Consider the following 27,648-nt stretch of genomic DNA (forward strand, 5'->3'; position numbering starts at 1 on the left):
TTTAACCCCCTACTAATACAAACCCAATACGCATTTCCAAATTAAATAAACCCCTACTTTCTTTTTTTTTATCGTTAAAAACTAAGCTACTTCTATTATTTACAGTATTAGCAAAAAACAGTTACAATCAGGATAACAAGTCGTCAGAGGCCAGGGGTGGCGCTCTGGAAGGATGGTAATCTTCATCTAGACTGAAAGCCCACGCAGGGGTGACACTATTGAGACTAGTAACTGAAAACCCACGCAGGGGCGACACCATTAAAACCATTCACCCAGACATGGGCTCTGTGACTGAAACTGGAAGCCCACGCAGGGGCTATAGAGCTTTGAAGACCAGAAAAAAACAAAATTAACTAACCGATGCAGGGGCATGAGAGTAAGTAATTTTCCAGCAAAATCCCTCGCAGGGGCATGGTTATGCACAAAACAGCATAATTGAGAGGCCAAACATAAACATTCACGGCATACATTGTGAATTTGCGAAAAGAGAGACACTCTACAAAAAAAGAACCTGAACATTTGACTGAGGGCAGGGGCTTGGTTGAGCCGGCAATTATTCGTCTGAGTCCTCTGGATAAATCCAGTATTCGCCTTCTGGGGGAGTTCCCCAGTCATACTTAGCCTTGCCTGAAGCGGGTGCTGGTTGAGATGAAGGTGGAGCGGCCCCTGGCTCAGGTTGTGCTTCTGCCTTTTGCTCAGCTGCTCTGGAGCTCTCAGCAATGTGAATTTGGGTGCTGGGTTGCTCCACAATTTCTTCTTTCGCTTCCTCCAGGAATAGGACTGAGACGTGAGCTTGAATGTTGGAATTGCCTTGGGCACCGCTGAAGGAGAACACCGCTGAACCAAATGCGGGTAGTGGAGCAGCACTGGAATCCGGCGACCTGGCGTCTAAGTATTGCTGCGACTGGATGGGATTTGCTTCAGCCACCCGGTGGCATAGACAGCGGCAGCAGCTTGAAGATGGATTGGCAGCCGGGGGGCGTGAGGATCTGCCTCGTCCCGTGCCTCGACGGCTAATGAGCCTCTGTCTCGGCGGCATGGCTTCCTGTGATGCTCGCTCTCCTCCTTCAGATGCCAGAGTGAATTCTCGCTTTTGCGCCCTGAAACCGGAGGTCCAGAAGCCCAAATCCCCAATTCGAACCTTGTTCGATGCAAAACATTCCAAATGCCTGCCATTCTTAAACTGTGCTGGCTTGCCTCGAAACTGGAAAGCCATAACTCCTCTCTGCGACGGTTAATGGCTCCTGACCTCGGCAATGAATTGCTGTCCTTTCCCTCCTTAGCTCGCACGCTAGCCATCCAGGGCGGTGGAGGGTAGTTAAAGTCTGGATTAAACATGAGGCTGCTCATGCGGTGCAGGTGGAGCGCTGTCCTTATGCTGCGTGGCACCCGCATCCGGGTAATAAACCCCTACTTTCACTATATATTGTAGGTATCCATTTTTTCATTCATTTTTTATACCCATTTATATTTTTCATTAACTTTGAGTTCCAATTTTTATACCTCCCAATATAAAAGCCCTTTACCTCTTAATATATGCTCAATATATTATGTCAATTTTTTCTTCAATATATATCCCCAATATAAATGCACGTGTTATGATATTTCTCTCTATAAAAAACCTATGACTCAAAAGTGCAAATCAAACAATACAATAAAATTTATAACATTAAAAACACCTTTACTCATTTGAAAATTGTTAAAAAATTAAAACGGATAAAAACACTCAAAACTAGTACTTAATTAATTAAAATAACAACAAAGTTGAAATTGAAAATGTTTTCTTACCACCTTTATTACATAGGAGAGGCTATGCTCTCCGTTGAGTGGCTATCCTTTTCCGAGAAGTCAACTCTAAATAAAAATGCTTTCCCAAAAAAAAACTCTGGGCCGCTCATTAGTTTTTGTAGAATTTGTAAACAGAAAACATCATCAATCAATATATTTTCACTTATGATTAGCTCCAATACAAATGATTGTTTTTAACTTGTTTTTTTCTATTCAAATAAAATAATTTTTATTATATTTTATAAATAGTTTTGTATAAGAATTATAATCTCTACAATTCTATTTTTGTTCTTCTTGGATTTTGAAAATGTAAACTTAAAATCCATGATTAATTCCATTATGAATAACCACAATTTTGTTACTTGCTCCAACATTACATAACTTGTGAATGGAGAGCAACATGAATGAATGAATTTTCACTTATTATTAGCTCTAATACATATTATTGAATTTTCACTTATTATTAGCTCTAATACATATTATTGTTTTTAGTTTGTTTTTTTACAGAATAAAATAGATTTTTATTGTTTTTAGTTTTTTTTATAGAATAAATTAGATTTTTTTTTTAATAAAATAGATTTATATTGTTTTTAGCTTTTTTTCTATTAAAATAGAATAGATTAGATTTTATTTTATTGTGTGAATAGTTTTACATAGGAAGTATAAAATCTACCCTTCTAAGATATAATTTTGTTGTTTTTGGATTTTGAAGAAACAAACATAATAATAATAATAATAATAATAATAATAATAATAATAATAATAATCTTTTATAAATATAAATGAATTTTTCTCCATAAATTATTGATTAAGTATTAAATTAATATTTAATTTATAAAAATATATTTTACTAATTTTAAATTATATATCATTAATATAGATTTATTTTATTTTATATTTAAAAAAATATTAATTTAAAAAAGATGAAACATAAATATATTAAGATTTAAAAATAATTATCTAATAATTTATCATAATTTATAAGTAATTTATAGTTTTTAATTTTGTTTTTATATTGACATGACATTCTTTATAAGTTATTACACTGAGATGGGTTATCTTCTTTTTGGTTGATAAGTGGGTGAATCCTCAAAATCACTCTTACTTTGTGGCTGAGAGGCCACGACTCAAGGGCGTCTAAGTCGTCAAGTCACTAGGGGATCGCACCCGGCAGCCGCATCAGCGGAAACCATGCTGGATTTTTGGTATTGGCGAGACTAGAACCAGTGACCTTTACTTACTATTGTTCTAAATCTCTTTGATCACTAAGATGGGTTATCATCCTCCAATATGCAAGAGATATTGTCTTGTGTTGTAAACACTTTGACTTAGTAAAAAAATAAAATAAAATAAAATAATTATGTTAAAATAAAAATTCTACATTATTATTTTTTTAAATCAATTTTTTTTGGTAGTTAAGGTAAATTTGAAATAAAAATAAAAATAACCTTATGTTAAAATAAAAATTCTACATTATTATTTTTTTAATCAAATTTTGTTGGGTAGTTAAGGTAAACTTGACTTAGTCAAGTTAGGAGTGGTTTTTGAGATCGAAGTTTATGAGAACCCATGGCATTGCTCATAGTTTTCATGTAGAATATAGCCTATTAATTAAAGGGGGAATTAAACTAGCCCCATCTTAACTCTGGATGGACCAAATCTCTTAAGATGTAAATATCTTAAGATGCAAAAAATCAAATCTTTAGAAATACAAATATTTTAGGATGCAAAAAAAATTGATCCCTCTCAAAACTTTGTAAATCTAAAATTATAAATCAAAAATTAAAATAAATCTAGATTAATTAAATTAATTATAATACTTATACGTAATGGCCTTTTCCGATTAAATTTTTAAAATTGGATAAAGGTTTATTAAAATTATAATTTTTATATAAGTATTGCACACAATCCGAAGGCCAACGCACCACAGAAATATTTCACAAAATCAAATCCGTTTAAACAATTAAAATGAAAACAAAATTCAAAACGTAAACAGTTACACTTCACCAATGCATGTGTATTCTCCGCTGTCATCATCATGACTTGAGCGGAACGTCAACTTGACCAGAACGGACAAAATTGGGGACAGTGAGTATGAGATAAAGGTTTGAAGGCCACCAACAACGTGAAAGAGATGGGATGAATAGTGACCAATAACAATGATTAAATACATGATCATGAGTACGACAAGGATGGGAAGTGAGTGATGGCTACCGTTAATTAATATTGCAATTGGTTTATAGGATTAAGATGTTTGAATTTCCTTAAAACGTTATTTTGGTTTTAAAGGTTTTTCTTTAAGAAAAGTTGAGAGATTATATAATTTTGATAATGTATATATATTTGAAATTTGAAATTGCCGTAGTTTAATGATTATGTTTATTTTTCCTTTGAAAGTTATGGAAATTCTGGTTATATTTTGAAAAAAATTGGCAGGGATTTTTCTGAATCCAAGTAAAAGTTACCAAACTTCATAATTTTAGGTGTCTTAGAAGTTTTTGATGGTGTTGAATCCATTGCTACCATCAAAAACATGATTCAAACACTGGCTCTAAATAATAATAATAATAATAATAATAAATTTAATTTTTTTGCCCGGATTCTTGCTACTTTTGGTCATTCGGGCAATTCCTTCGTCTCGGTAGAGGACTCCTATTTGAAAATTAGGTAATTTTGTATTATGTTAAATGAGAATTATATAGATCGGGTCACATTAATTATATAATTTCAAATTTTTGAGGTTGTTGAGATCTTGTCTAAATTATTAAGGCATTTTATTGGTTGTGTCAAACCTTGACATATAAAGACATCATGAGAAGAAAAAAAAGACTATTAGTGTTGTAAATAAAAAATCAGTTAGGAAGAATCTCTAGGCATCAGCAATGGTTGGACACTAGATGGTCTTCTTGTAGAATTTTATGTGGACTTTTTTTAATTCCTCAAAAACAATCTCTTGAAGGTGGTTTTGGAATCTCAACAGTCTGGAAATGTTTTTGGCACTTTCAATTCAAATTTTGTCAAGCTTATTCCCAAAAACCAAGATGGGTTCACCTATGATGATTTCAAACCGATACCTTGTTGTAATGTAATTTACAAAATAATCTGAAGATCATTTCTAAGTGAATTAAGCCAATCTTAAATGGCATTATTTCAAAAGAGAAACTTGGTTTCTTATACAGTAGACATATCCATGATGAAGTCTCTTTAGCACATGAAAAAATGGATTACATAAAAAAACACTAAATACTCTTGTTCTAGCTCTCAAACTAGACTTGTCAAAAGCATTTGATTAGGTGAATTGGATGTTCTTTCGGCTAGTATTGCTAAAAATGGGAATGGGGCTCTCTTTTGTAAATTGGATAATGGGATGCTTGCAATCTACTTCCTTTGCAGTGTTAATAAATGGGGCCCTTTCCCCTGTCTTTAGGGCTTCCCATGGTATATGTCAAGGATGTTTTCCCACTCCTTTTATTTCCCTTCTCACAGTGAATCCATCAACAAATTATTTGTGGAGGCCCAATCAAGGGTAGTTCTTAAAGGTTTCAAGGCAATAGCAATAATTCAGGATCTACGTCTATGCATGAGGTCCCCACTTGCCTATGAAAAAGACAGAGGCATTTTCTGCATTTCCTGAGATTGAAAAATCAACTCCTTTCCCATCTACTTTTCATGGATGACATTTTAGTTTTCTCTGTGGGATGTTTGAGGGATATTTTAGCTTTAAAATCCATGTTGGCTCATTTCTGTATAGTAATGGGCATGTAGGTAAACATAAAAATATATTGCTTCATCGCTTATGCTCTTCATGAGCATATCTCTTTTCAAGTGGATCTATTTTTCACATTCCCGCATAAGCCTCTGGACAAGCACTTTAAATATGTGGTCTTCTTCCTCAAGCCAAATGGTTACAGTTTTGTGGAATGGTTATGGCTTTACAAAAAGATAGAAGGAAGAGTCTAATTTTGGGTTAATCTCCTTTTCTCTCAAAGTGGTAGGATTACCATTCTTAAAGTTATTCTTGAAAGTATTCATGTTTATTGGATGTCGATTTCCCATGTGCCCAAAGGAATTTTATATAATATTTCTAAGATCAGTTTTCAATTTTATGGTTTGAAGCTAGGAAATTAGGTGGAATTCCTTTAGTGAAGTATGATAAGGTTTTTGTCTTGAATAAGCTCGGAGGATGGGGGCTCAAGAATTGTCTTTCATTTTAGCAAAGCCTTTGCAGCCCATAGCTTTTAGTGCCTTGTTCACAACTCATCTCTTTAAGGCAGGGTTATGAAATCGAATTATCCTCCCTCCCCATGTATTTTGAGGAATGGTTTAGGCATCCCTAGAAAGCTACAAAAAGTTCCAATGTATGGAAATATTTTTATATTTCCTTAAAACACAATAACAAATTCACAATTTTCTAAGTATAAAAACCAAAAATACAAGCAATTATTGCATTGGAAAATTAAATTACAAATACAATTAATTTTCTAATTTAGCATGCATAGAAGAAAATAAATAAATCAGAAGAAAAACACATCTCAAACATAGAACACAAGATATACCCAGGAAACCTTAACTCTAGGGAAATCCTGCAGCTTTTGTGTGTCTTTTATTATCTTCAGTAAGAGGGTTTTCTTCATAAAAACAAGGGAGAACTCCCCTTTCACCATAGGAAAACATCTGGTCAACTCTGAGACAAATCAATCTCTCTTCCACGTACTTGATCTTTAGTATGGTTGTGGAGATCTGACTATCTACACACATGTGTGAATAGTACGAATGCACAGGCTCTTCTCTCTGCGCACATGTCCAAACTGAAGGTTGTGCTAAAGTTGTCTTTGCTAAGGCAATTCAACCCCCACTCGATCCCTATCTCTTGGACAATAAACCATTTCAATTTTTTGAACCCTATTCTTTTCCTCTTGCTGATCTGACACACTACTTGTGCTCAAATGAATTGCCACTTACTCACTCTATATCCTCTTATAATTTTGACCCAAACCCTAGATTCACTTTCAATGGCTGATATTAGATCGTGATGAAGGGTTTAGATTAAACATGGGGGCTTTACTCAATGAGCCTCTAACATAGCACATGTGTTCGTTGTATACTAAACAATACCCTTAGTTTGACTACATATTGGAAAATACCTCTAAAAATCACATTATTTAACCCCTTATCAATATGAACCCAATACACCTTCCAAATTAAAAAAAAATCCTACTTTCAGTAGAATTGTAGGTATCCATTTTTTCATTGATATTTTCTATACCCTTTTATATTTTTTCATTAACTTTGAGCTCCATTTTTTATACCTGCCAATATAAAAACCATTTACCCCCTATTATATGCTCAGTAAATTATGTCATTTTTTCCTCAATATATATTCCCCAATATGAATGCATGTGGTATGGTATTGCTCCCTTAGTGAAGCCCCCATGAGATTAAATCATAAGTTAACTTAGGAATTTTAATTTTTCCCAAGTCCAACTTTAGGAAATAGTTAAATAAATTAATATTTTGCTAAAGTGGTTGTCTTGTGGATCCCTCTACTAGCCTTACCACTTAGGCAAGTAGAGCCCTTACTTATCTACTCCAATCAACACTCCCTCTTAAAGAGGAAGATGTTTTGCGCTACACCCAACATCTCTCTGAGGGAAACAAATCTACTCCTTTTCAAAGCCTTGGTCAGAATGTATGATGTATGCTAATTTGTTGGTACATATTGGAGTGAAACTATACATCTTTGAAAAATATCCCTAATGTGGTGATAATATATATCGATGTGCTTTGAGAGATTGTAAAACACGAGATTCTCATGAGCTTAATGTTTCTCTGATTGTCATAATGGATCACGATGGGATCCAACTCTACCCAAACAAGCCCACAAGAAGCTTTCTCAACCAAATAGCTTTGTACCCTTCCAAATAGGCAACCATGTACCTCAACCTTTCCCGAGCTTAATGCAACTAATATTTGCTTCCGAGTGAACCAAGAAACAACTACTAATCCAACACTGAATGTGCATCCTAATATGCTCTTCTTGTCTATGGAGCTCCTTTCCCAATTTACATTAGTGAAGCCCTCAAGCCTCATCTCATCAACCTGTCTATACCACAATCCAAACTCTACTATCACACTGAGATAACTCAACATGTTCTTGGCAATGAACTCTGATAGGCTCAACCATAAACTAGCTCAAAGAGTTAGCTACAAAGCAAATGTTTGGCCATATGTTCACTAAATACATTAGCAATCCAATTAAATATCGGTAAAGTGAAGCATCTACTTTCTCTGGTTTGGATGTATGTACCTTCCTCCAGTTTGTGACTAGATCTATGGTCATCAACCTGCAATCCTACATGTCAAACCTCCATAGAAGCTTTAGAGCATACTTTCCTTGCCCTAAGAAGATCTCACCATCACCCTACCAAACCTGCAGGCCAAGGAAATAGTGCATCGACGCCATATCCTTCATCTCAAACTTGCTTGCAAGATCTCTATTACACTCATAGATGAGCTTATATGCGCCTATCAAAATTAGATCGTCCATATATAGCACTAGAATAAGTGGCTCACCTCCAACAACAATGTAATAGAGGTTGGGGTATACTTCACTCTTGGTGAGGCCTAATCCCTGAAGGTAACTATTTATCCTATCATACCATGCTCGTGGAGCCGATTTGAGCCCATATAAGGCTCTCTAGAGTTTGCAAACACGAGTCTCCTTGCTACATGTCTCAAATGCCTTCAGCTGCTCAATATAAATCTCATCCTCAACAACCCCATTGAGGAATGTTTTCTTAACATTCATTTGGTGGATTTTCCTCCCCATCTATGCTACAATAGCTACAATAGCCCTCACATACAAGCATCTATTCATTGGAGCAAAGGTCTTGTCATAATCGATCCCCTCTATCTAAGAGAACCTCTTCACCACAAATCTAGTCTTATATTTCTCGATGCTCCCATCAACCCTATGCTTGATCTTGTAGACCCAGAAACCCACCACAAATTTTCCCTCTTGCCTTGGCACCACTTCCCAAACATTGTTCTTCATGATGGAGGAACACTCCTCCACCATGGCATCTCTCCACAATTGTTGAGTGACTTCCTCTTGATAACTAGAAGGATTAGCATCCAACAACTTTATCATAAGCACCATATATCTAGTGTACCTCTGTGGTGTCCTCTCTGTCTAACTAATGTACTAAAAGCACCAAATCTCTCTCACGCCTCTTGGATCAATTGATCTACCCATATCGCTCTACTTCTCCCCGTGTTGGGAGTGACTTCCTAAGTGGGCTTCACTCTCTCCTCCATGTGTCCTACTCATCCTTATGTTGCTTGGCCTTCCCATAAACTATTGTGCTATAGTTTGAGGTGTTGGTTGAGCCTCCTACTTGGGATCTTGTTGCTCCTCCTCCTACACTGTAGCCTTCTCATGCTCTAAGGACTTCCTCAAGGCCCTCTCTTCCTCAAACTCCACACGTCTCTTATCTTCCTATTTGTTGGAATATACATGCTATACGCCTTGGATGTCTCAATGTGGCCCACGAAGATGCCCTTATCTACTGTGGGCTCTAGCTTCTTCCTCTTCTCCTCTAGAATATGCAATACACAAGGTTACCAAATATCTGAAAATGTGACACATTCAATTTCTTCCCTGTAAATGCCTCCTTTGGTGTAACTCACCCCAACACTCTGTGTGGGTTCTAGTTCTGCAAGGAAACCATTGTATTGCATGCCTCGTCCCAAAGAAACTTGGGAAACCTTTGGTCATGCAACATGGCTTTGGCTTCCCCAACTAGGCCCTTTTCTTGCATTCTGCCACCCCATTTTGTTGAGGATTGTATGGTGTATTCAACTCCCTCTGATGACCTCCTTGGCACACAACTCCTCAAATGCATTTGAAGTGTACTCCTTGCCATTACCAAACCTCAATGCATTGATTTCCTTGCTAGTTTGGTTCTCAACGAATGCCTTAAACTCTGAAACTTTGAGAAGACTCCATCCTTCTTGTTTAGGAATAATATCCAAGTCTTCCATGAGTGATTGTCTATAAAGGTGAAATAATACTTGTACCCACTAAGGGATGTTGTAGAGAAAGGACCACAAACATATGAATGTACAAGGTCCAAGCTTGGCCTCGTTATCTATGTTAGGAAAAAGATGATTTGGCATATTTGCCAAGTGTGAAACCCTTGCACACCACATGTTGATTGCATTGTGGAAGTTCTTTCTTTATCTCCTTGAGAATATTTAGTGCTTCATGGTGAAAATGCCCCATGCACCTATGCCAGAACTCCTCAAGCTCACATCCTAAGTCATGGCCCCCTCTACCAGTTGATTTTGCAGTTGTATCAAATTGCAATATGTACACGCTCTTGTGTCTAACCCCAATCTACTTCACCACCTTGGAGTTTGAGGGTTTTATGAAAACCCTACCTTATCTAAAGGTCACCTCGTACCCCTTATCCTCCAACGTTGAAATTGAAATGAGATTCTTCTTGAGCCCAAGTATGTAAAGGACAGCTCTAAGATAAAGAGGGTTTTCAGACTCCCTCTCAAATCAAATAGTACCAGTACCCTAAACTCAATACTTTCAATCATCTCCCATATTAATGTCGAACTACATGTCCCTTTCTAACAGTTTCTTAAAATATTTCTTGTTTCCCATCATATAACAGGACACATTGATGTCCAAATAACATAAATTGGTATCCACTAAGCTTTTCATGCAATCAATGAGTGAAAACTGCTCAAAGTGAGAAAAGAACTCATCAATATCTGTAGAGATTGCTACTTGGTCCTTCTTTGAACCTTTATTCATGTTATAGCATTTAGTAGCATAATGGAAAAACTGGTGGCATGAAAAACACTTGATATTACTAATATTATTTTTCTTCTTCTCGCCCTTGGAGCTCAACTCTCCACCACTACTACTCTTCTTGCCCTTGGATATGCTCCTTGACTTTAACACATGACACAACTTGTTTGCAAATATCCTCTTGGACACAGTCTCCCCATAATCGCTCCCAATCTATAAGTATTTCTCGAGAAAATATCCCATCTAGAAAAATCTACAAGATCCCTATCTAGAATTGATTCACCCACACCATCCAACTCTTTCTTTGGAAAACTTGGTGACGTAAGACACCACAAAATCTAACTTGGACACTGTAATATTCCTGAGATTGTCCTTCAATACCATCCTTTTAGCCTCACTCGAACCCTGATAGAAACCAATGATGGATTCCCACATGGCTTTGGCTACTTTCTTCCCAGTTAAGTGAGGAACAATGTGGTTTTTGAGTCCCTCCAAGATGATTCTTCTCCCTTTAGCATGGTCCATCTTTCTATGTTGGGGTCAACGGTTGAGGGTCAGTGGATGCGGTTGGGACATTATTAAAAAAATCCTATACCCCTTTCTCTTCCAACACCATTTTTATCCTTTCATCCCACGAATAGAAGTTGGACACATCGACCAATATGTTTTCAAATCTGAGACCCTGATATGCCATACTACCAAATCGCACTGCACATTGAAACAAATTTCACTACCTAGAAGCCATTCACACTTCCTAGAAACCTTAGCGGCCAAATCAATTTAATAAACTCACTCCCTCAAAATTGAAGAACTTGCTCCTAAAGATAAAATTGTGTCTGCTCTTCAATCAAAGGCTATACTTTGATGAAATTTTAGATTTCCTTAAATTCCATTACTTGATTCACAATTTTCTAAGTAGAAAAACTAGAAATACAAATAACTACTACACTAAAAACTTAAATTGCAAATACAATGATTTTTCTAACATAGCATGCACAAAAATAAATAAATAAATTAGAATAAAAAAACATCTCACACATAGAATGCAATATATACCCATGAAACCCCAACTCCATGGAAAACCTACAACTTTTGTGTGTCTTTGATTATCTTTAGCAAGAGGGTTTCCTTTGGAAAATTATAGCAAGGGAGAACTCCCCTTTCACCATAGGAAAACAACTGATCAACTCTGAGAAAAATTGATATCTCTTCCACGCACTTGATTTTTCATATGATCATGCAAATATGGCAATCTGTGCACATGTGCAAATAGTATGGATGTGTAGGCTCTTCTCTATGCACACATGTGCAAATAGTACATACGTGCAGGCTCTTCCCTTTGTGCATATGTACGAACTAAAGGTTGCACTAAGGTTTTCTAACCTGAGGCAATTTGACCCTCACTCGATCTCTATCTCTTGGACATTGAATAACTGTGATCTATTGAACCCTATTCTTTTCCTCTCGATGATCCGACACATTGCTTGTGCTCCACTAACTTTCCATTTACTCCCTATATCTCCTCTTATAATTTTGACCCAAATTTTAAAGTTACTTTCGACAACTGAGATTAGATCATGATGAAGGACTAAGATTAAATCATAAGTTAACTGAGGAATTTTAATTTTTCCTAAGTCCAACTTTAGGAAATAGTTAAATAAATTAATATTATGCTAAAGTGGTTGTCTTGTGTGTCCCTCTACTAGCCTTAGAACTTAGGCAATCAGAACCCTTACTTCTCTACTCCAATCAACAAAGCTCTCATTTTGGCATTTTCATTAATTGGATCATGGATGGTATAACATATTGGAAATGGTTTGAAGGTGAAGTTGGTTGTGGATCCCTGTCTCAGGGAAGGAGATGATTTACATTGTTTAAATTCTCTTCTCATCCAATTGCAACAATATGGTATGTTAATATTCCTTAACTCAAAGGCCCACTCTCACTAATTGTGGGGGCGCGCAGGATGGAAATCTCTCATTGCTTTAGGTCTTTTAGGGTTGGGAGCAGCATAATGGAAATCCTTCATAAGTTTGCTTGTCTCAATTTTTATGAGATTGAAAGATAATATAGAGGATGATCTTGGCTAGTCAAAGAATCCAAGTAATTGTGAATTCATGAGCAAGTTTGAATATTCTTATTACGTGGAATCCCCTTTTCCAAGCGATCCAATGTGGTGGTGGAGCTCTATGTGGAATCTTTATGCTCCTGTAAAAAGCAAAATTTATCTTTGGCTTGCACTAAAAAACAAACTTCTTACTTGGGATAATGGATTGAAAAGGGGTTGGGTTGGTCCAAGTAGATGTCCTTTGTGAAGAGCATCTTAAGAATACATTTCTCATACTTTTATTTCTTGTCCATATACAAAGCAGGTGTGTAGAAAGGCGGTCACAGAGCTCGATACACGAGATAGTTAGTCTTAGCTTGAGCTAGTGGTTTGTATGAATGTCTGAAGTGATTATAGATTTGTAGCCCAATTTGAAGCTTTTTTGTGCATATTAGTATATGGAATATAATGGAAAAGTAACTCTAGTGTATTTAGTTCATGTGACATTCTGATCAAAGTTATAATAGGCTTGATTATTAAACTTTAGAAAAATTCAGATTAGATCAAAAATAAAAGAAGAAAATAATCTTGTAATGCCCTATTTGGATTATGGCACACCATGGGGTTTTTTATGGCACTTTTCATGGTCACCCATTGGTATGTGGGATTGATGTCATTTTATATCTTAATTAGTGCAATTTCATGCATATTAGATATTCTATAGGGTGTGAATCAAACAATAGAGTAGAATTCATAGCATTAAGAACATTTCTATCTTAATTAGTCCTATTTCATGCATATTGGATAGTCTTTGGGGTGTGAATTAAACAATAGAGTAGAATTCATATCAATAAGAACACTTCTATCTTAATTAGTCTCATTTCATGCATATTAGATATTCTTTGGGGTGTGAGTCAAACAATAGAGTAGAATTCAACATTAAGAACACTTGTATTTGTTTCTTCTTTGAAATTTGATTAGGCATTACAAGTGATGGGGAACTCAAAATTGGTGATCAATTGGGTTAACAACAAAAGTTGAAAACATTTTCTTGCAGTGAGGCTATGCTCTCCTTTGAATGCCTATCTTTTTATGATGTGCTTAGAGAACATAACTCTCTCCTTTGAATGACTATATTTTTATCATGTGCTTAGAGAACATAACTCTAAAGCATATGCACTCTCTATAAAACCTTAGATCTCCCTCTCAATTTCTTTGGCATGATTGAATTTGTGGATAGAAAGAAACATGAATCATAGATTTTTGCAACTCCAATACATATGATTGTTTCCAAGTTGTTTTTGTACATATTCAAATAGAATAATTTTTATTGTATCGTTTGAATATTTTTCCATAAAAAACAAAAAATCGTATTTATAAACATAGAATATAAAAGAAATATTTAGAAAAAATCTAAATTTATCTTTTCTGGATTTTAAATAACATGTTGTTGTTGTTGCTATTATTATTATTATTATTACCCATCTTAAAATTTATATCTCATCAATATAAATTTATTTTATTCTTAAATCTAATAAATATATTAATACTTAAAAATAAATATCAAACCCTTTTTAGCCATTTATAAATAATTTATAATTTTTATTAAAATTGTGTACTGGCATGACACCCCTTATACGTCATTACACCTATTAACAGGCAAGAGCTAACGAACCTGTCATAGGGCATTAAATGCCTCGTTACATGCAGGCTCGATAATCCGATATAACACACGCGCGCGGTGACTAGATAAATAGCACATGTGTTATATCGGATTATCGAGCCTGCATGTAACGAGGCATTCATAGAAAGCTCGTTAGCTCTTGCCATTAACACATATCCCTGAACTGTACATAAACTTCAACTGAAGGAAACCGACAATCAAATGATAAAATAAATATTAATGTTGGTCTAAAATGCAATGAGAGAAAAGCAACCAATAATATTGTTGTGCTTGGTAGCCGCAAAGCTCATAATCTCGACAGCACAACAAGACATATATCCCTGAACTGTACATAAACTTCAATCGAAGGAAACCGACAATTAAATGATAAAATAAATATTATTATTGGTCTAAAATGCAATGAGAAAAAAGCAACCAATAATATTGTTGTGCTTGGCAGCCGCAACGCTCATAATCTCGATATTGTTGTGCTTGGCAGCCGCAACGCTCATAATCTCGACAGCACAACAACAAGACAGATAGTTGCTGCAGAACCCAAGTTAAAAGTTGGAATTTATACTTTTCCTTTATATTTTCTGAAATTTAAATTTTATTTTAATTTGGGTTGAGATCTATTCCAATTCTAATTTCATAAGATGTAATCTACGCCATCCGAATTTCAAAATTCCAAAAAATGTTAGATAATCAAAATTGGATGGAGATTTATTCATATTGCAAATTCAAATAGATAATCTGTGCAATTCGAATTTCAAAATTCTAAAAATATTTTAGAGAACAAAATTTATTTTTCAGAGAGAAAAGCATCATGGATTATATTAAGAGAATATAAAGTTCTGTTACATAACATGGCCGTCCCATCCTGGAAATAAGACAGATAGGTCTGATACTGCAGATTAATCTGAACTTCCACAAAAAATGACTGTCCAGATAGCTTACAGATATATCATCATTTAGAAACAATATATAAAGACCATCCAAAAACAGAGAGGAAGATCAAAAGAGAAAAATGATCCACATAAACCGAAAAAGAAACGATAAAGGAAAAATTGGCATAAACCATGGCTGGAGGTTAACCAGCAGGGTCGAGGAAAGCGAAAATGTGAACCAGGACAGAGGCAAGGGGCACCCTGGACTCTTGAAAGATGCGAGCATTTCTCCATTTCCACAAAAACCAGCATGTAAGGATGAATACTGATCGCCAAGCTGGGCGCTGTTCGCTCCACCATTTGAAGCCCTCCTGTACAGATGAGAACCCGGTGAGGAAAACCATGAGATAATGACAGATCATACCAGATTTGAGACGATGCATCACACTGAAAGAACATGTGGGCATTTGTTTCAGCCGCCAGAATACATCACAAAAATAATACAATCAAATTGAAAAACCAAACGCCTTTTTTGTAAAGCAGTCCTTCTTATAGTATGTATGCACTCTGCAGCATGTAATTTTCGTCACTTTTTTAAATGAAAATTATATTTGTTTTAGAAAAAATAAATAAATAAAATTAAAGTTTATAGAGTTTTAGATTCATAGTTATTGGGTGTTTTGTTTTTGATGTGAAGTCATTGATTCAATTCCCGGCCTTGATTAGGGTGATATATCGAATATGATGAAGATGTAGTCTTTCCAAACATACAAAAAAAACATATAATTAAAACATAAAACAGTGCTGACGATGTGGTCCAACAGTGAAGTGCAGAGGTTTTGTCGGTACAGGTTATGTGGTCCAATGTTAAGTGCAGAGGTTTTGTCGGTACAGGTTATGTGGTCCAATGCAAGACAAGGCTATTGTATGATAAGTAAAGTCTATGGAGTTTGGTGATTGGGTGTTGTGTCTTTGATGTGAAGTCATTGGTTCAATTCCCTTGCCTTGATTAGGGTGATATATTGAACATAATGAAGATGTAGTCTTGCCAAACATACAAAAAAAACATATAATTAAAACATAAAACAGCGCTGAAGATGTGATCCAACAGTTAAGTGGAGAAGTTTTGTGGGTACAGTTTATGTGGTCCAATGCCAGACAAGACTGTGTATGTCTGAGAACTGCTGGAATCACGATTTCTTCAATTAAAACCATTAAATTTAAATGTGCATTACTGATACAAGTTATGTGGTCCAATCTCAGACAAAACTATGTATGTCTGAAAACTGCTCAAAGCACAATTTCTTCAATTAAAACTATTAAATTTAGATGTGCATTATTGTCTCATAATCACGAGCTGCCCGGAACGTCAAAATTGGAGAGAAAAAGAGAATGAGATAATGTTTTCCTTTCATTTTACAGTGTGAAATATATATCTGCTTTGCCTTTCTCTTTTATTTGTTGGTGGGCGTTGGTGCATGAGCGGTAGCGCTTTCTCAGCCGAACAGAATACATTTCGCTTCACAACTTTTCTAAGTATGGCGATGTTCCATTTAATAATTCATTCAGTTGTTGCCGCCCTGGAATCCCTGTATATAAATAAAGCATTTGTGGAGAAAATAGGCAATTATACCCATTTTTAATAAAACTGTGTCTATTGTTTACCCTACAATTTCTTTTTAAAGTTATGCTTCAGTGATGCATTGGGTTTTGTCATTGAACAGTGAACTTTATTTGCATAACAAAAATGAAAATATGTTACTTTAATTTTGTTCTAAAAATTTAACAATAATTTACAGAATTGGATTAATATGAGATCTAAATTTGATTAATATAAATATATATGCCATCTGATACTAAAATAACATATCTAAATATGATTGATATAAAGATATGCCGTTTGATATTTAAATCTGATTAGTATGAATATATCCGGTATGGATATAAACCACAATAAAGATATGATAATGATTCTTGGAGGTGGAGATGGGAAGAAAAGAACCATAAATGACATTGGAAGTATATTTTCATATTGAAAATGACATTTCAATTATACATTTCAAACAACATCATTGCAGCAAGTGCTTGAAAGGAATCTTTCCTAATCAAAAGAGCGTACCTTCAAATTCTCTCAAGGGCATTTATCTTTTTGAAGTAATGTATACATTTGAATTTATGCAATGGTAATTAGATAGAGCCATGCTAGAATAATGACTATGCTCTAAGCCAATTATAGTTATTAAATTTTATTGTTTTAATTTGAATTTTGTTGTTTACTACAAAAATATTTTAGGAGTATATATTTTATCAATTTAAAAAAAATTATAAATAAAATTATAAATTTTTCAACATTGATTTGCCGCATTTAAGATGTATAAACATCTAAGATAGTCCAAAAATAATAAATACCATAATGTATCAAATTTATTAATATTACAAAATGGAAAAAATGTGAAAAGAAAATTAATAATATCAAGAAAAAAATTCAAAATTAAAATTTAGATAATGAATATTAAAAATATACCAAGAAATATATTTTTCAAGAATTAAACATATCCATATAAAATTAGATAATATGTCATCTACAAACATTAAAATCATCTGGTTATCATAAATATATTCAATAATAACAAGATTAAAGTCAATCAAGTAATCATTTTTATTATTGTTGGACTTCTAATTCGCTGAGAGTTGGTTTGGTGGAATGTGAATGGAGACCAAAAAGACCTTGGAATATGAAAACAACCTTCACACAGATGTATTATGTATATTATCTTTGTGAATAAAAATGCACTAAACAATGTACCTTATCTTGTGTTCATCATTCCATGTGTGTTTTAAAATGGTATCCATATCAACAATCCCCTACAATACTCAAGAGTGAGCCACTTTTGTGACATTTGTAAATGTCAGTTTTGCCACTTAGATCTACAACTCTAAACTGCCACTTAGATTGTGCACATACTTCTACGCTATTTTGATTCATCTCATTCTCCAAAATATTGGTTGTTTATGTCCACTCGGAAGGAGTAGGGAGAACAACATTATCATAATGTTTTAAATATAGAGATAAAACACTGTTAACGTCTTGACTTGTGCATTCCTACTACTATGGTGGTTGATTTCGTTAAAGGAAGAAAATAATAAAGATGGGTAGGAAGCATAGTGAACAATTGTGCAAGCTAGTGTAAAGTGCAATGGCCTAGCTTACTGAACCAAATAAATTAAGCAAACCTTGTGTCGCTTTTGTTGCATGCTACAAGCTCGAACAATGGACTATTTTTCTTTTCATTTGTGCGTTGAATAGTTTAATTTTGAAGCGTTGAATTGCCGAAAGTGTGCGCTTCTCCGACGATCTGTGGTTCATTCTTTGTGCATGTTGCATTTGATCCTTTCTCTACATTGAGTTTTGAAGGTTGTGTACAGGAATATGTTGAATGTTGGTCCGTTAATAATTTAACATGTGTCTGGTTAAGCACCATGAGCGCTGGTTAGAGAGCTTTTTGTGCGTGTGCCGTGCATGGTTCATGTGCATCCTGGTATGTGTGTTGTTTGGTTTCCCTGGTTTAAAACATTACCGTGTTGAATTGGTTCATATGTTGGTCATTCTATTTATGTCGTGAACTGTGAGGGCCGGTTGTTGCTATGTGCGTTGAATTGGTTTAAATATGTGTCATATGTAAAACCATTACTATATATATTGAATGTTGTATTGCTTACAATGTTGACTACATTGAATGCATTATTTATTTATATAACAAGTTTCCATTGGAACAATTGGGGTTGGTCGAAAGTTTGACATGAAACCAAACGCCAGCATTATTGAAATCAAGAGCCAACACCGTTTTTTTAAGAAAATTGCAACATGTTACATTGTATTGTGAGTGAGTGTTGCTTCTTCTTCATTGGTTCTTAGTTGCAATAAGTTTTTGAAGTGTAAGTTTGAGTTGTTGAGAAAATGGCTAAAATTGATGATGCATTAGAGTTTTTGAATACCTTCATCCATTCCAGTGTTCATGATATCGTAAAATCAGTGAGAATTCTCTCTCTAATATTCAAACATGTTTGCACGATGCACAAATCAAAATTGATTTCTTTCAGCTTGAGTCTCAGCTATAGCAAGACGAACTACATCAACGTAGACATCATTCTGAACTGGTCTTTGTTCAAAACAACCCTCTATTTGAGTTTGAAACAGACTCCCATCAACAATCATAAAGCAATCAGATCAATGAGATTGAGGTTGATTAAGATGTAGTACCCATTTTAGGAACAAATGTGCAGAAAGGTGCAGAAGTTAAATCTACACTTCTAAAGCCCATCATTAGACCTTAGGAATATCTTGTCAACAAGAAGCATAAAACAGGTCTTGGATATGATAAGGAAGTGTCATTTCATACTCTAGATTATTCAAAGCCCATCAAATTTTAGAGTGTTGTATTTTTTCAAGGCAACTTGTCTTTTCCTGCCCCTCTTCCTCCTCCACAACAAATTGTCAAATGCCAACATTGTAATCGAGTTGGTCATGTGAAATATCATTGTCTTGATCTTCATTTGTATGAGCATTGTGGTCAACACACCCATCATTCAAACAAATGCTTCAGAAACAAGCTTCCTATAAGAACAAAGGTTCACCTTAGATGGATCACTTCTTGGCAATGGACTTCAACAACCAAGAAGATATTTCTCTCATACCACATAATTTGTTCTCGAGTATTGAAAAGTCTTGCAGTTGAGATATTTTCATCTTCTCACCTTGTATATGACGGGGGGAGAATTTATGATCATCTACAAGCTTCCAAGATAAATCAAGTGAGCCTAAGTCATAGCTTGATCCTAGAGCTAGGGTTAACCATACCCATATTTAGAGTTGTAGCTAGAGATAGAGAAGCCCATGAGCATGCCTTTGGTTGGTAGCCTTCCTTAAACCATTGCAGGTTGAGAGATCCATTTTCAGATTTAGGTTCTCCCTTTTTCCGCAAGTTGTGACCTCCCTTTTCCAGGTTCATGGTCTCACTTTTCAGAGCATTAGGGACACTTCCTCTAGTGGAAGGATAAAAAATTCTTGCCATATTTTGAACTGTTCCAGGAAATGCACTAAGAGTTCCAGGTTGAGACATCAATGATTTCCCTCTTCAAAGGATTAGGGAGCACTTCCTCTAGCAGAAGACTAACAACATTTTTCCAAATTTAGAACTATTCCAGGAACTACACTAAGTGTTCTAGAGTTGGTGGTCATCCTTAAACCATTACCGGTTGAGACCTCCAATTTTCCCACCTTATACCATTATTTCAGAGAGAATATTCATCTAATTGTTGCCTTGCACCTTTGTATTTTTGTATTACAACTCTCTTCTTACACTCATATATACCCCTTCAGGTCAAGGGGGGAAATGTTGGACACCCAATTCGCCAAGTGTTTGATCCAATATCTTTTACTTATGGATGCATTAGAATTACATGAAATAGAGCTTATTAATCATGGAACTTAAAAGCACATAAAACAATGTGGAAATAACACAATAAGCAAGAAACCATGACACAAAGATTTGATTACGGAGTTCGTCCAATTTGGACTACGTCTCCGGGCCCTGCTCAATAGTGGGGAGGCCTTCTTTCATTAATTGGAATAAAAAAAGAAAAGTACAAGCAACATTCAATTACAATCCTTATACCTCCAAGATGGAAGATGGATGAAGAATGGAGAGCCCAATTTCAGAAACGAACAGTACCACCTAAATCCTGGTGAAAATTGTGCAAAAACGTCTATCTGAACACCCAATTCGGATAATCGAGCTTTATACACCCTCTTGAAACCTCCCTGCTGCTCAAGGCGAGGTTTTGACCCCTGCTTCCAGGTTAGGTTACTACTGCGTATAATGTTTTGAACTATAGGCCAGCCTCCTCATTTTTCCTATGCGGATCGTCCCATATATATATCACTTAATCAGTCGACTCTTCAATTTTGGGCAGTTCCCAACAGATGATAAATTCTAGCAGGCGGGCATTTCCAATAGAGATTCTCGGGCCGTGAATAGTACACAGGTAACAAACCCATTTAAACATAGAAAAATAGCTTTAAAATCGTTCTCACATGAATGGGCGTATTCCCTAAATCTCGAAGACTTTATCGGCGTCGATAACTCATTGGCGCAGAGATCGCAAATCGCAATCAGTGTTTTAATCGGCGGACAGACTCAAGCCTTTACAACGAGCACCCTGTGATAATAGTGGACTCGACGGGCTATTACACACAATACATAATATATCAGGTCCGAAATCCTCATCGCAAATCGCAATCGGCGGGAACCAAAGGTTGGTACTCTATGCGACTGCTTCCCTTTGTGAACTACGATTGCGATATCTCAAATCGCACCCTAACTCTGCAATTACGATACATCGCATCACAACTTGGCTTTCTCCCGGGGCTGATTCTTTAAGCACTTCCCCTTTTGCGATTGTGATATGTGATTATCGCATCGCAACTTTTCTTTCCTAGGGCCAATTTGAAACCGATGATTCGCCTCCGATCTGTGATTGCAATATTGCAATCGCAACTCGGTATTGCTGGGGGTCGATTCCTTAACCCACATATGTTTGCCTTTTGCAATCAGAGAAATTCGGTACCAATGGAGACTTGCCACTTGGTGCTTCCCCATTTGCTGAAAAGTTCTGCCACGTCATCTTCTCCTGCCACCTGTACAAGTCAAACTTGACCTTTGACATGCTCTGACTTCTTCATATGAACTCGGATTTGAGTGTCATTTTCACCGTTGGAATCAGGATGATGAACACTTCGATCTGATTCTAAGTTTATAGAGTTTCTACCACTTTGAGTTTTGAGCCTTCTGACCATGCCACTAGTACTTTTTAGAGAACCACCAGGATCAATCCTCCCCACTAAGAGATTTTGGAATGCCAAAAGCCTTTTCACTCAATTGGCAAGTGAGGAAATTGCTCCTTCACTTTTTCTTTCTCCATTGAACGAGCTTTACTTGGATGCATTCCTTTGAAGCCCACACAAATGTACTCCACATCTCCTCATCATGAAGTTTTGGTTTTCCTATCAAGTATGATATCTTCAGGCAACTTGTCTAGATACTCTGGTGCAAAATCATCCACTATAGGAATTTGTGCAACCTCTTCGGTATCCATAATCAATGGAGGTTCATAAAGCTTCATGTTTTCAACATTTACTAATGAGTACATTTTCATATAAGCGGGCAAGTCAAAATAAAAAGAATTATCTCTAATCTTTACCAATATGGTGAACGGACCATATCGAATTGGTCTCAATTTCTTCCCTTCTCCCTTCATTCTATCCTTGTTGATGTGGAGCCATACCTTGTCCCCAACTTGAAACTGATGGTCAACTCGGTGCTTATCATGTCGAGCTTTATACCGAGCCTGACTCTTCTCCAACTACTCCTATACTTCCTGATGAATCACCTGTATCCACTGAATAAACTTATGTTATTTGTCCCTATCATCTCGTCTATTTCCATCCTCATCTTTCCCAAATACCATGTCTAAGGCATCCCTTGGTAGATAACCAAAACATGTCTCGAACGGCGAGCTCTGTGTGGATGAATGTGATGCTTGATTGTATGCATGTTGCACATAACGAAGTTGTTCATCCCACAACTTGGGATGTTTCCCACAATAGCCTCGTAAAAATTTTACCGCGGTGCGGTTTACGAACTTTGTCTGCCCATCGATCTATGGATGAAATGTCGTACTTCTTTTCAGATTAGTGCCCATCATTCTCCACAAGCTGGTCTAGAACTCTCCAAGAAAATGCACGTCTCGATCTGACACAGTAGATGTGGGCAACCCAAAATGGACCCAAACATACTCAAAGAAAAGATAAGCAGTTTGCTTAGCAGTAACCTGCTTTTACAAGGCATTAAAATACACATTTTACTAAAATGATCCACAACGACATACAAATAGTCGTGACCTTTCCTAGACATAGGAAAACCACCTACAAAATCCATGGACACACTTTCCCATGGTTGACTCAGAATAGGGAGTGGTGTGTAGAGCCCAAGTTTTCTATTAGAGAGCTTTGAAACAGAACACAACACACAACCCTTTACAAAGTGAGTCACAATGTTTTTCATATGAGGCCAAAAACAAAACCTCTGTAAATGACATAATGTTTTTTCAACCCCAAAATGACCAGACAAAAGAGAGGCATGAGCTTCTTGGATTACATGTACCCTTTCATCAATGGGTATGCAGAGTTTTCCAAGGTGATACAATAGTTTTCCCTGCAAATAATAATTGTCCACCTGCAATCCATGAGCCAGTTTTACACAAATATCTTTAAAATCATCATCATTAGCATATTGTTCAACATAACCTTCTAATGATAAAGAAGCATTTTGCAAAACTATAGATGCAAAAATAGGAGGTCGATAAAGCATATTTGCTACTTTGTTGTTGGTGCCCTTCTTGTATTTTATTACCAGATGAAACTGATGGAGGAATCCCATCCATCTGAAAAGACGGGCTTGTTGAAGCTTGGTTTGTGACTAAAGGTATTGCAATGGTTGATGATCCGTATGGATGATGGTCTCTTTGCCGATTAGGTAGTGTTTCCACTTCTTTACACTCTGAACCAAGGCATACAACTCCCTGTCGTATGTGGTATAATTCACAACAACCTTGGAGAAATTCTTCGAATGGTAACATGCAGGCTTCCTTTGTTGCATCAATACAACGCCCATGGCATATCCGATGGCATTTGTTTTAGTCTAAAAAGGTTGTTGAAGGTCTGGTAAGACTAGAAGTGGTGTTGTGTTGATCTTCTCTTTCAGCTTGTCGAAGGATTTCTGTTGCTTTCCTCCCCATTGAAAGGCCTCCTTCACAGTTATCAATGTTTGTAAGGGGGTTGCGATAATAGAGAAGTTCGCAATGAACCTTCTCCAATATTGTACTATGCCCAAAAAGCTTCGGACCTCTGTAACATTTGTGGGCTCGGACCACTTCATAATCACATCTACTTTAGAGGGATCTATTTTCAATTGCCCATCACTGACTATGTGACCTAAATAAACTAGAGAGGTCTTCCCAAAATCACACTTTGACATCTTTACATATAGTTTTTTCATTTTTCTTTTACATACAGTGTGGAATTTGGTATTAAGAGCCTTCTGGATAAAATTAAGGACACGATTAGGCAAGATTGTGCCGTGGCCCTTAGGAAGGCAAAACCGCCCCGTAGTAATATCAGCAAAGCTGAGTTTGAGGCTCTGAAAACCTTAAACCAAAATCACAATATTGTTGTCCTAAAAGCCGACAAAGGTGGGGCAGCAGTCATCCTTAACAAGGATGATTACCGATCCAAGATGTTGGATCATCTTAACAATAGTGGAAGTTACAAAAAGCTGTCCAAGAATCCTTTAAAGAAGGTTTCAAAGGCAGTTGCTCTTGCTATCAAGTCCTGTAATTTTACTGATTCTTTTTCCCAGAGGCTCATAGAAAGCAACCCCATCACCCCTAGGATCTATGGCCTTCCAAAGATCCACAAAGAAGGGGTTCCCTTAAGACCTATTGTCAATACCATCGGTGGTCCTACTTACCTTCTTGCAAAATTCCTTGCCTTAAAGCTTAGACCATTGGTTGGCTGCACAGAGTCCTTTGTAAAAGACTCTGCGTCGTTTGTTGATGATCTTAAGAAGGTGAAGCTTGACCCCGATGATATTCTAGTTAGTTTTGACGTAGTCTCCCTTTATACTTGTATTCCCATCAATGAGGCCGTGGAAGTTATCAATAGGCTCACTGACCCTGATACCGCTCGGTTAGTTGAGTTATGTCTTACTTCCACCTTTTTTAGCTTCGAAGGAGAGTTCTATGAGAAAACTTGTGGGGTGGCCATGGGCTCCCCCCTATCCCCAGTCGTCGCAAATCTTTTTATGGAAGATTTCGAGTCCAGAGCTTTGTCCTCAGCCCGTCTCTTGCCAAAGCTTTGGAAGAGGTTTGTAGATGACACTGGTGTCGTTTGGTCTCATGGTCATGATGAGTTGGATCTCTTCTTCCGTCATCTCAATGAACAATCCTCCGCCATTAAGTTCACTATGGAAAAGGAAGTCAACGGTTGCCTTCCCTTCCTGGATGTTCTCATCTCAAAGAATATTGATGGTTCCTTCTCCCACCAAGTCTTTCGAAAAAAGACTCACACCGACCAATATCTCCATGCCAGCTCTCATCATTTCCCTGCTCAGAAGTTAGGCGTTCTCAACACGCTGGCTACTCGTGCATTAAGAATTTCTGATGAGAAAAACTTAGCAAAAGAGAAGGCTCATCTCCTGGATGTCTTCGTTAAAAATGGTTACAGTAGACACCTAGGTCAAAAAGCCTTCCTCAAGGCCCGGAAGGAGCCCTCTATCCAAAAAGATCCTAAAGACCGGATCCTTGGGGTACACCTCCCCTACATCCAAGGAACCACTGATAGGATCGCCAGGATTCTTAAGAGGCATAATATCCCCTCGACCTTTAGACCTCTTAACACCATCCGGAGCTCGCTGAGATCTATTAAAGATCCTGTTGACTCTAAAGACATGAAAGGGGTCTATGTCATTCCCTGTTCCTGCGGGGCCCCATACATTGGTGAAACTGGTCGCTCAATTAATCAAAGGATCAGTGAGCATGCAGCAGACTTGAGGCATGGTAGGGCCAAGTCCGCATGCTGAGAAAACTAAACATCAAGTCTGTATCGAAGAGGCTCAAGTTATCGCAAGAGTGGCACAATTTCACCATCGAAAATTGAGGGAAGCCCTTGAGATCGAGAAAAGACCTTTGAATCTCAATAGGGATGACGGCTGGAAGATTAGTAGGTGTTGGATCCCAGCCCTTTTACCTTAGCCTTTTCTTCGCCTGACCCCTCTCTATTGGTTTAGCTGGTCATTGTTTTCTCTTGATATCATTGGTTTAGTAATAGTAATTTCACCCTTTTAATTATTCACCCTAGACCTAGATTATTAATAATTAACTAATTGCAATTTTATTCATTTCACTCATATATTAAAAAAAAAAAAAAAAAATAATAATAATAATAATAATAAAAAAATAAAAAATAAAAAAAAATAAAAAATAAAAATAAAAATAAAAAAAATATATAAAAAAAAGAAAGAAAAAAAAAAAAAAAAGAGAGAAAAGAAGAGAAGAAGAAGAAGTAAATAAATAAAAATAAATAAATAAATAAAAATAAAAATAATAATAATAATAAAATAAATAAATAATTAAATAAATAAATAATAAATAAATGAAAATTAATAATAATAATAATAATAATAATAATAGAATATAAAAATAAAAAATAAATTACCCTAATCTATTATTAATAATAATATTCAAAAATGTTAATTTAAAATTAATATAGTAATATTAACTTAAGGTTAATATAATACAATAATATTACTGTAAATAAATAAATAATTAATTAATTAATTAAAAAAATAATAATAATAACTAAAATAATAAAAATAATAAATATATATTTATATATATTTACTTTTATATATTTTAACCGTTAAAAGACTTTTTAACCGTTGCCTGTTCATATAGCCGTTTATGTAGCCGTTGAAGGACCTGCATACTCTATTTAACGGATCGCTCAGATTTGGTTCTCAACTTGTCCTGACGATGAACCACACTAGTTGGTTCGAAACGCGTCGACAAATGATTCTCTATGTGATTTTGCTGAAATCTCTAACAATCAAGCACTTTCTTCACATGACATACATGTCCTACTATAAACAAGAATATCGTCCAGATATACAAGCACAAAATTATCAAGAAAAGGCTTAAACAGATCATCCATTACCCTCATAAACGTGGTCGGGGCATTTCACAATCCGGATGGCATCACCATCCATTCGAACAACCCTTGCTTGGTTTTGAATGCAGTTTTCCAAATGTCTTGTTCTGCAACTCTAACCTGGTGATATCCACTACACAAATAGAGTTTTGTAAAATAGACAACATTTTCAACTGATCTAATAATTCATCAATGCGAGGGAGAGGGCATCGATTTTTCACCGTAATTTTTTTTGGTGCCCTGTAGTCTACGCACATTCTCCATGTGCCATCTTTCTTTGGCACCAACACGATCGATGAGACACACAGAGAAGAACTCGGTCTAATGACCCCTTGATTTAGCAACTCCTGCACCTATTTCTTGATCTCCTCCATCTCGATAGAAGCCATCCTGTACATGCCAATATTCGGTAAAGGAGCATCCTGTTGTAAATGGATCTCATGTTGGATTTCCTGTTTTGGGGGCAATCCTCTCAGTTCCTGAAATAATCCATCATAGTCAGAAATAATTTCAAACAATTATTTCTTATGATCAGGATCACAACCTTTGAAAGCTTCAGCCGTCTCGTCCTCCTTCGCTCTCATCACCATGAGCAAGCACCCTTTACTGGAATAA

General features: G+C 36.0%; 1 protein-coding gene across 1 annotated transcript; it reads left to right on the plus strand.

Moving 5' to 3' along the window:
- The first annotated feature begins 1,237 nt into the window (after positions 1 to 1,237).
- Positions 1,238 to 27,648, plus strand: LOC149191351 (uncharacterized). The gene is made up of 3 exons (XM_089406617.1): positions 1,238 to 1,314; positions 24,343 to 25,550; positions 27,569 to 27,648. The coding sequence occupies exons 1-3, from the start codon at positions 1,238 to 1,240 to the stop codon at positions 27,646 to 27,648; spliced, it is 1,365 nt and encodes a 454-aa protein (XP_089262743.1).

Source organism: Pinus tabuliformis, chromosome 2_2 (genome assembly GCF_031772625.1).
Source record: "Pinus tabuliformis cultivar Carrire ecotype Pingquan chromosome 2_2, CPIR1, whole genome shotgun sequence".
In the NCBI taxonomy this organism is placed as follows: Eukaryota; Viridiplantae; Streptophyta; class Pinopsida; order Pinales; family Pinaceae; genus Pinus; species Pinus tabuliformis.

Coding starts and splice junctions, on each gene's coding strand:
- LOC149191351 (XM_089406617.1), top strand. CDS start 1,238: ATGGCTCCTGACCTCGGCAATGAATTGCTGTCCTTTCCCTCCTTAGCT. Junction 1,315..24,342: donor GCCATCCAGGGCGGTGGAGG/GTAGTTAAAGTC, acceptor TTTTACATACAG/TGTGGAATTTGGTATTAAGA. Junction 25,551..27,568: donor CTTCGTTAAAAATGGTTACA/GTAGACACCTAG, acceptor TCTTATGATCAG/GATCACAACCTTTGAAAGCT.